General features: G+C 39.6%; 1 protein-coding gene across 3 annotated transcripts in view; it reads right to left on the bottom strand.

Annotated features, from left to right (window-relative positions):
* Positions 1-3,278: 3,278 nt before the first annotated feature.
* ZDHHC8 (zinc finger DHHC-type palmitoyltransferase 8) overlaps positions 3,279-10,547 on the bottom strand; it is a 127,838-nt gene continuing 120,569 nt past the window's right edge. For 2 of the 3 annotated variants that reach the window (XM_054844312.1, XM_054844311.1), the window contains one exon: positions 3,280-9,589. In XM_054844312.1, the coding sequence (XP_054700287.1) occupies positions 9,418-9,589 (172 nt within the window). In that variant the 3' untranslated portion in view covers positions 3,280-9,417. Of the gene's footprint in view, positions 9,590-10,547 lie in introns of all 3 variants that reach the window. The other variant, XR_008579507.1, reaches the window with a different exon arrangement.

Raw genomic sequence — 10,547 nt, 5'->3', positions numbered from 1 at the left:
GTGGGTATTATGCAGGGGGTTGGATTATAAGGAAATATGCAGGTCGAGGGATCAAGGCAGAAATATCTTTCATATTTTTACTAAAACAGCTTTCCAAAGTCAGTGTGAAAGACTAAGACTGCTGTCAGCAACACCCATCACACAAACACCCAAAAACTTCCTCCCCAAGAACATGGCCTGGAGCGATGCTTTCATTTGAGGTTAAATATGCCCCAAATTTGCCCTGTTGCTCCTGGATGCCTATGACATGCATCTGCTTGGCTCTGGCTACACAGCTCATCGCAGAATGATAGGGTTTGAGCCTCCTACAAACACAACACATTTGTGAAGTCAGGAAGTCACCTCCCCATCTGACATGGAGTGAAGAGGCATGGAAAGACGCACAAGGCAGCAGTAATTTGTAGTGGAGCCAGGAACGGGTGCCAGAATGCCTGAAGCCCATTCCCGTGCCTTAAGTGCAGACCACGTTGTTTCCAGCTGAACATCTAACTGGTACATCTCTTACTGCGAATCATAGCTCAGCACTGGGAAACTGCCAACAAGATAGCAGTCCAAAGCACGTGCCTTTTGATATAGAAGATTGTGGCCAACAACAGAGCAGTTTGTCTGCATTATGTCATAGCAGGTCTGAAAAATTAGTCATAACCCAAGTACCACCTATTTATAACTATTTATTTTTCTGGTTTAAGTCTGTTATTTTAGATATCTGTCAATGAGACAATAAGGGCTGATCCCAAGGCCAGATGGATTCATAATATTCAGGCTGCAAAAATAGGATCATGCTGTTACTCACTGAATTTACTCAGACACTGCAGTTTCTACAAGGTGAGTTTTTCCTAAGAAAAAGTAGCATTGATTCGTATTTATAAAAAACCCCAACAACAAAAACCCTTTTACCATCTGTTCAAATGACTGCACAAGAGAAAAAGCTGACGGTAAAGCTGTATTCCGCTAAACCACCTGTGCTCAGGACTAGAACCAGATTATAATGCCATTTTATGAGCTTCCACAGCCATCTTTGATCCAAAGATCCCCATGTGCTCTGCACCTACGTAACTGAAAGAGCCTTTCAGCATGTATGCTCCATGGCAGGGAGGTGTTCTTTCCAACTGGCACACAGAGGAGCTATCTACCTCATATCCACTGAAGCACTGAATGCAGGAAGAAACCACTGCCCAGGAGCCACTTACCTGCACACCACATGAAATGACAAGCCAGAAGGCAGAAGAGCACCACGTTGTAGCTTCATCAGTAAACCCAAATTCCCCCTTGCTGCCTGCCACTCAAAAACACCTACACGAAGACTATTTAAATTCTTTGTAGCAGGGACAGAAACTCCATTAAAATAGGATGTGTTTATGAAATTTCATTTTCCCCTTTGTCCTGTTGTGGGAAAAAAGATGACACGTATTTGATTTGCTCCAAGTTAGAGGCTTGAAGAAGTGCTAATGTCAATGAACTATAGCAGTGAGCTAATTCCTGTGGGTGCCATTCCCAAGGCATGTTGAGTATCATGAGGTGCTATTAATATCAAAGGAAAAACTACCATTGATTTCAGGGGAGCTAAGATTTCAGTGTGAGCTAGGCATGGCATTCATGAGCTTAATGCGTTATTGTGCCACTCTGAAGACAGGAATTCTCATTTTAGGTTTTAATCTCAAGTATTGAAGGCTTGTGATTTTGGTGTTGAAAGCCCTACATTGAGTCCTCATTACTGACTGTGTGTAACGACATGATTTATTGAACCCAAACTCATGGGCATGCTTTGGTTCTAAAACAACATTGCTAACTAAACGACAGTTCTTCATTTGTATGGAAGGCTACTTTTTCCCTTAAAGAGTTCCAGGCGTTTCCCTTTCTCCAGCTAAACAGACATACCCTCCCCATCATTTCTTTCAGTTACCACTGAATTCAGTGGGAGGGTTTCACACATACAGACAATGCTCAAATATATCCTTGAAAATCCTGTTTTTACCCTATATTGAAGAAATAGATGGATAGTACAAGCCTCATGTGGGAGCTAGGAGTTTAAAGGTGTGAAATAAACTTTAGGAGGTAGTATATGGCTCTCATGGTTTTTACATGGCAGATACTTCACAAAGTCTGCTGAAAGGAAGGTTTTTGAATGACTTATATTTGTAAAATATATGAAAGAAATACAGAAAGGAGATATTTTTTAAAATACAAGACTTACCTGTGGTTTCCCTATTATTCTAAAATGCACCTAAACTAGAAAAGCTCATGAGCTGGCAAAATCTGTTGCATAAGTTATGTTGTGCACTTCTGCCATACAGTCTGATCAAACTGGCCTATGCCCACGAATGCAGAAATTACTTTGATTAATGAGTGGGTAGAAAGAATATCTTAACGCAGTCTAGAAACAGTGATAAACCTCAGTATTACCCAGAGTGCTCACATAGCCTCGTATGCTGGCGTCTCAGGCCAGATATATTCTGGATCTAATACCATATGGATAGGCTACGTCAGTGCTTTATATTCCTTGTAAATAAATGGCAAAATTACTGTCTGAAAAATCCACACAAGGGATGCACGTCTAAAAGGTGAATAGGATGGCAACACAGCATGAAATAATTTGTAAAGGAAAGGAAACATGAATAATCTTCCTTACAGTCAGGAGATGAGAGTCTTTTCCACAGAAGCCACTTTTCTCTCTCTAGATAAGGTCCACTGTCTGAAGCTTTGCAAAAGTCCCTATTCCAAATCTAGCTAGAGTCAGGAGTATTGCATCCCTGTTGGCAGAAAAAAAACAAAACCAAAACACTTGGGCGGAAGGAATCAGTTTGCCCATTTGAAAGAATTGGTGAAATACTTTCAATGCCAGTAGGGCTGAAGGATTCTTATTGTGACGGCCAAGAGTCGGTTTTCTCAAGGCCACTTGTTTGAGGCGATTTCTGATGGTTCGTCTAAGATCTCAGCTTCCCCTGAAAGACAGCCCGTCCCCTCCTCATGCACCTCTCCTTTATAGGTCTGAGCACTGGGGTGCTCTCAGGCATCCCTGATGCTCATCCCTCATGTTCTTATATATTCTCCACTTTCTCCAAACTTCCATCACTGCTTTCCCTTCTCTCTGAATATCCCTTAAAATGGTGGGTCTACCTACCAGTTACCAGTCTTCCATAGCCTGGAACATAACCACTGGCAGAAACACTCTTTCCAGTCTATTTTATTTGCTTACATTTTAGTAAGTATGTTTGGGTTTGTATTTTGCTGCTGATACAACCTTTTTCTTTTTTTTTTTCCTGTCAACACAGATCAGTTCCATTTAAAATACATCAGATAGGGACACCTGTAACTAGTTTTACTTGAATATATGTACACAGTTATGCATACATTATATACATATAGGCATTATATATATACATATATATATACACATATATATAAGGCACTGTAAAATGTACCATCACTTCTCTAAAACTGTTTTTAATCTGTAAAAGTAGATCATATTCCTTCACATAATTTGAAACGTCTAACCAAGACATTTTTAAAATGTTTCAGGGTTACAGAGATATCGGCTGTGAAATAAGCCTTACTTTAAAATTCAAGTTATTGTGACAAGATGAACAAAACCTATTTTGACAGTAATTCTAATCCATTTATTATATAACTGCTCCTCTCTTAAAAGATATATTCACCTGCATAAATAGTTTCCTTTGTCTCTCCTTATTATGTTCCAAAATGTGAACTGAAACTCGTCCTGCAGAATAAAAAATAACAATAATGGAGAAATGAATACAAACTTGGATAATTTATCCATTACTTGAAGAGAGGAAAGCCAAGATTGCTGTAAGCCAAGATGTCTTTAAATAAAATGTACTAAACCAGATCACGAGTTTATATACTTCTGTTTGATGTAGCCAACATCAACGGAGCCCGGTGATTACGTTTTTGGCTGTTTTCTATATAGGGTAATCTCTGCCATGTGAAGACACGACAGCACACAAATATGACTGGCATTTATAATGAACATGCTTGAATGGATCCTTGCTTAATGTAATTACCCTATATATACAAATTATGGCATCAGAAATCCTGCAGCAGCTGCTGTTAGGAGGGCTTGGCAACTGTGTGTGTTATAAGCCAGTCTTACACATCAAATGGACATATTTTCAAAGACTAGAAACGGATAGATAGATAGATAGATAAAGATAAGATTAAAAATTGTACATCTTTGGGATGTAGAAATCCAGATATCCTGTACAGAACATTGCAACAAATACCAATATAACATTTTTTCCACAGTTACTCTGTAGCAATGATTCACAATTGTGCTGGACCACAGGATCCCTATTAACCCCACAACTTTAATTAAAAAAAAGTACAGAAAACTTCATTTAGTATTGTTTCATGGACCACTTACTGTGGCCTCACAAGCATGAATCTGTTGGCCGCAACTAGGAGATCGTCTTTTAAAGACTCAGCATATTTTCTACTCTACCATAAGCACCTTGAAAATGAGACTTAACCTGCAATCACTTCTTTTAATATTTTGTCACCTGCAGATTTTGCACTGGAACTGGCCCTTCCAGTTCTACTGTTTCAGTTCACGTTTTGCACAAGTGGAAGTGAAAAAAGGCAGCACACCATGAACCATCTCAGCAAACGAATGCATCTGAGGTGTAACTCATCAGGGAAAACCAGACACTTTAAAATACTGAAGTGACTCAAAGGTTTAAAAAATATATATGTATTACGAGAGCCACAAAAAAGGTTACAGACAGAGCTCCACAAAGCCTGCACGGATACATTCCAACAATTCAAGGTGGCAGAACAGGTGAAATACAGACCATAAAAACGGTTCAACATTAACTTTCCAGACTGTCAGAGACAGCAACCTTGACCCCATCTTTCCCCCACACACAAAAAAATATTGAATATATATATATATCTATAACTCTAGTCTGGACCACAGATACAGTCCAAAGAAAACCACATTGCAATTTCCACATTAGGCTTATAGGAGAATAGGCATCATCTGAGGAACGTCCATTATAATGCCCATGAGGTGATTATCTTAGGCCAAGTTGACATAACATTATGCTTGGTTAGCAATTTTAGAACAGCAACACAACACAGTTCATTTGCTGCACATAGCTCTGTGCAACCCTTAGAGCTGACTTTAATCAAACTAAGTAATTACATTTGTTTTAATTTAAAAAGAAAATGCAAATGTAAGATATTAGGGCAGTTCCTGCTATTACCTTTCTTAAAAATTCAAGACTTGAAGACTTCATTAATGTACTTGCTTACAGACACATTTGGAGACTCTATTAATGATCTTCAGGAAAATATGCCACCTTGAGGCTTTTTCCCTTGTTCACTTCAGGTTATGTCTGCATCCAGTTTTGACATAGGGGGCCAAATGCTGGTTGTATATCAGTGCAGTATTTGGCCCAGAGTTTCAAAGTCTTTGCTATTCAGACTTTCCTATGAGGTCAACAAACGAAGTAGTAAAAAAAGAAAATATTAAGGCTTCAAGTAAAAATATTTCCTCTCTCTCCCACCCATGTAGTAAGATACATTTAATTTCATAATACTCAATATATTATACAATTAAAGATACAGAGATCCAACTTTTCAAGGCAGATTGTACTACAATGAAAACCTGGAGGCTAAATGGGAGTGTATGAACAGAGAACGAATGGCTAATAAAATGCAATATGCAATGAAAACTGATGCATAAACTAAACAAAAACTATTGCTGTTTTTTAAATAAGTAATACAACCCACAGCTAAAAATAAAAACATGTTGAAAAGATTTAAGACTTCTGAAACATGAAATAAACATCACAAAAATAAAGAAGCTACTTTACAAGATGTGTTAACTTGTGCTGGATTTTCATGGCTGATCCCCACCTACTGTCAATTAGCATTACTTAAATGAGCTTTGATGGAGCCACAATCAATTTACACCAGCTGAAGATTTGGCCTGCAGTGTCTGTAAAAACAGAGACTATCTGGGCAGAAGAACCTTACTGCTAATCTGTAAACTGCTTGAAGAACTATACTTCAACATGGGCTGGATTCTGCTCCAAAATTAGACTTAATAAATAGGTCCCTAGTCCCACAACAGGAGCCATGGAAGCAGACACTTACATTTATGAGAAAATAGGTGCAGGTTCAGTGCCTTGGATGGAAATGAGGCTGGATTTGCTGCATGCAATCTCCTGTTAACAGTTCTGCTTAGATTATTCTTTCAGAAGATTTGAATAATTTACTCCAGGCTATGTGCACTGAATTATATGCAAACCTCAAAAGGAAAAAAAAATAAAATACTTTGGTACCATTGTAAACCTATTAACAAGTCAAATGTCTCTCAACTGTGGGCAAAACTACTCACAAAATATATAATCCTCACATCTGAACCTGTAATGACACAGTGCATTCATTCTTTCCTCCGTTACCCTTTGTGAACTATGTCAAAATAACCCTGGATATTAGTGCTTTATACACACAATACTGTGTTTAGTCTTACTGAGAAATTCTCTCATGAACTAATGTAGTTACCTTCAAAGGCTCTTTGGCCCTTCAAGTTCCTCAGTAGCTTTTTCATTTATAAATGCAGGAGAAAGAATGATAAAAGTGGAGCATCACTGGGATGCAATCTCAAATATTACATTGGTGCAAATTTTCAGCCTTGCTTGCATGAATTTCATGTACATATTCAAAGATACGTGATAAAATGTGCCCTTGCCTAGCTCCATAGCCCAAATTCAGTGTGTCACATATCCCCTCTTTTTCAGGGCTTACATATGGCATACATGATACTTTAAAAACAAGTAAGTCTTGTGATACTCTATGCACCAGAGTGAATTCCAGTCCTTGAGGAAGTACTGCATCTTCCTGAGGAGCTAACTTCAGGGCAGAGATGCAGATTAATAACAGTTAAAGATGGAAGAAATCTATAAGGCCATCTGGTCTAGCCCCTTGTCCCTGCAGGCTCACCTCTTACAGAAATTTTTTTAATGACTTGTCCAAATATAGTTTGACTGTCCTAAACAGTTAGTCTCCAATACCTGCCTTGGAAGACTATTCCATTGCTCCTTCCCCTCCATCTTTTCTGCCCCCTTCTAAATGTAGACCATTGCTTACCAGTGACAACCCTTAAATTTACCTTTGGTTTTACATCTTTTAACTAACGTATTTATAAAATTATAACACTCAATTTCCACTTAATTGCTTAACCAGTGACATGTTTTTAGCCCTTTAAATCTTCTCATCAACCAGCCCATCCAGTCTTTTAATACATATTGCTCCATCTGTACCTGATCCAGTTTGCCAGCATCTTTCTGGTACCGTGGTGCCTCCAGCTAAAGACAACGTTCTACATGCCAGTGAGCAAATCTGCATAGAAACACTATTGTTCCTCTGCTCTGCAATGTCCCTACAGTAGGCATTTAAAATATCACCAAGGCAATAAAATGCACACTGATTTCTAGTTCACTCTCTCATAACTTTGGCCTATTGCAGCTGCATTGCTTTCCAGGTTTCTCCCTTCGGGCAACACAGAGCATTACACAGAGAGATGATTAACTTTCTTATGTTCTCTTCAACCTTCCTCTCTAAAAAATGATGTGATATACAAGGGACGTAATAAGCACATATTGCAGCAGATGTAAAGATTCATCATATCAAAAGATAAATTTTAACCAGGCAAAACTGAGGTCAATATTTGCCTTCTGGAATAATTAATCTCAATATACATGAAAACAAGTAAGATGTTATCAACACATTCTGAATTGCTACCAAATATCTGGAGAGCTCTCCGTTATAGTCAAGGACTGAAGAGGATTCAACCCCTTGAAACAAATACCCTGAAAAATGACAAATTTAGCTCTCTAGTCAAAACTATTCACCAGGAGAACCAGGTGGGAAGTTGAGGTTTCATATGCTGACTGGCTCAGTGATAAATAATAATTTTTAGTGACTTTGGCAACAGTTGCTCAAGATATTCTTAATTGCACACATGATTTGGCTAGCTAGCATTCGTCCAGATCTCAGTACTTTCAGCTTCTGAGGTGGTAACTGAATGGGAAGAAAAAGGAGATAAGGAATGGAGAAAAGAAAAAAAAAATCCATTTGTCCCAAAATTAGCTTTGCCAGAGTTCTCATATTTGTGACAAAAGTAATGGACTCCTTTCTTGTTTTTATAGTAAAGTTCTATTTAAATCCAAAAAAGTAAATGTAGTTTTCTGGAGAGAGGAAAAGGAAACCTCAGAATGTTAAATAGATTTGATTGATATTATTTTAAAAAGTTGTTCCCCAGGGGAAAAAAAATTAAACGGAAAATCCTTTGTCTAACAGTATTGAAGACCAGAGGGAATGTGCTAGTAATTAGGCAGACAGAAAATTTATATCCTTTAGATGTATGCTTGGCTCAGTTACACAACACTGTAAATTCAACAGATCATGATAACCTTGCTGCAGGATTACAGACGGCACCAGGGCAAGGCAGTAAACCATGTTATTGCCTAAATCCAACAGGTAATAAGGAGGGTGCAAGGAAAGCAGCTGACAGCTGTTTAAAATATGTTCCCATCCAAACATTTCCTTTCTTATCTGCTCGGTTTTGCTTCTGAGTCAGAGAAGCCTTTAAAAACCAGAGGGAGCAAGAGGTCAGAGTGGAAGATCCTTACTGGTGTTGCGGTCCTTTTCCACGAGAGGCGAACACGCACGCGCACTCACACACACACACAATTTCACACACAGGGAGGCGAATGGCAGACAATGAGAAGCTGTTGCTATCCTTTCTCCTGCTCCCATCTGGGACCGGGGAGCAGGGAGGCTTTTAAAGACAACACGGCGTTGGTGGCCCAAGTGCCCTTGCCTTGCTCCTTGCTGGGAGGAGGAACCCAACCTGCAACCCCTGGGGGACACACAGAGCAGTTCTCGCACATGCAGACTTCCCGGCACAGGGAGCCTGCTTCTCATGTCAGTAGGAAAACAGCAGTTGGGCCTCTGATTCCTGCCGGACACATTGCTGGCCAGAAGGACTGGGAAGGGACATGGGAAAAACTGAATGATCCTGGACTGACCATACTTTTTCACAGCACAACTGGTACACAACAGGTTTGTTGGACAGATGTACGCACAATGGCTTTAGCACTCTCTTGCATGAAAGAAATCCGCTCTGTGGTTGTGGTGTTAGGTCATAGCCAGTTCCTGCCCGTCGGTTCAGGAAGAGTCTGATGGACTGTACAATTTTTTTCCCTCAAGAATAAGGCTGCAGCTGGTTTTTGGCCAAAAGAGAAAGATGAAAACAGAACAAACCCAAAACAAGAAAAGGAGAGTGGCCGGCTGCTGCTGCTCCTTCTTTGTTGTCATTTGAGTCTTCACAGTGCTCCTAGCTTCATGGCTGGCTGAGTGGATGGCTCTTTATTTTTAATTAATTTTATTTTACACTGAAATTTCATAGGTTGTTCCACCAACTCCAGACACCTTCTTAACGTTTGAGTGTCTAGCAGGGCTGACAGGCGTCCCCTGGGAACTTGTTGTTGAACCCAACCTGGATATTCCTTTTGGCTGTCCATTTATTTTACTGTGAGGTGTCTTCAACTGCATGTCATCCCTGCATCAAAAGAAATATCAAAATATGCAATGTTAGTGACAAAAGTGTGATAGCAGAATGGCTTCATTCAGGATAAGTAATTATCCCTGTTACCCTGAGTCCCAGTGTTGCAAAATATTCAAGCATGGGAGCAACCTGGCTGAAGCCAATATACTTGATGAAAAGCCACTGAAATGAGAGAATTCATTTGGCCATTAGGTTAGTGGATCAGACCCCAGTAATATTCGTTCATTTTATTACTTGCTTAAATGCTTTGTTGAACCAAACTAATTGCATAAGCATTTGTAGGATGCACCACTGTTGACCTTAAGCCAAACTGTGTCTTACTATCAGAAATAAAACACTCAGAAAAAACACTTCCCAGTTAAATATCCAGTTAAACAGAATTATGCTGCTCATCTCTGAAAGACATAAGAGAGGTGAAGCGTAAGACTTCTTTATGGCAGAAGACAAACTGAATCAAGTCAGGAAGCACTCTAGGATGCCTGTAATTAAAGACCATATTCCGGATGGACTCTTTAAAATAATTTCCTTTCTTATGACCTACTGCCAGGGAGCATGGACAACAGGCTTTTCTCAAAAGATCTTTTAAATCTAGGCCACTACACACTAAAGCTTAATGTGGCTTGTGCCCAAGACTCACTAAGTAATTAGATAAAAGCCTACCAAAGAACTTGCGCGTGTTTTAGAAGTGCCAGCACAACTGGGGTCTGCTGTATTCTCACATCTTACTCCTGCACAGCAGATGTCTGCTTGGGTTTGCCTCGGTCTGAAGTTTAACACTGGCTCATGCCAGCAGCAGTGGCCGGGGGCTGAAATACCTTCCAGAAGGGAAACCTTTCTGTCTGCCTGCAAACTGAGGCAGCCTGAGCTATTTCAGACCACTCTGACTTTTTCTGGAGGCCGGAGTGTTTGACGGATTAACTGTATTCTAAAGGCAATTTCTGTCTTTACACGT

Source organism: Grus americana, chromosome 16 (genome assembly GCF_028858705.1).
Source record: "Grus americana isolate bGruAme1 chromosome 16, bGruAme1.mat, whole genome shotgun sequence".
NCBI classification, from domain to species: domain Eukaryota; kingdom Metazoa; phylum Chordata; class Aves; order Gruiformes; family Gruidae; genus Grus; species Grus americana.
Note: the sequence above shows the minus strand (reverse complement) of the source record. Positions and strands in the feature narration are given on the sequence as shown.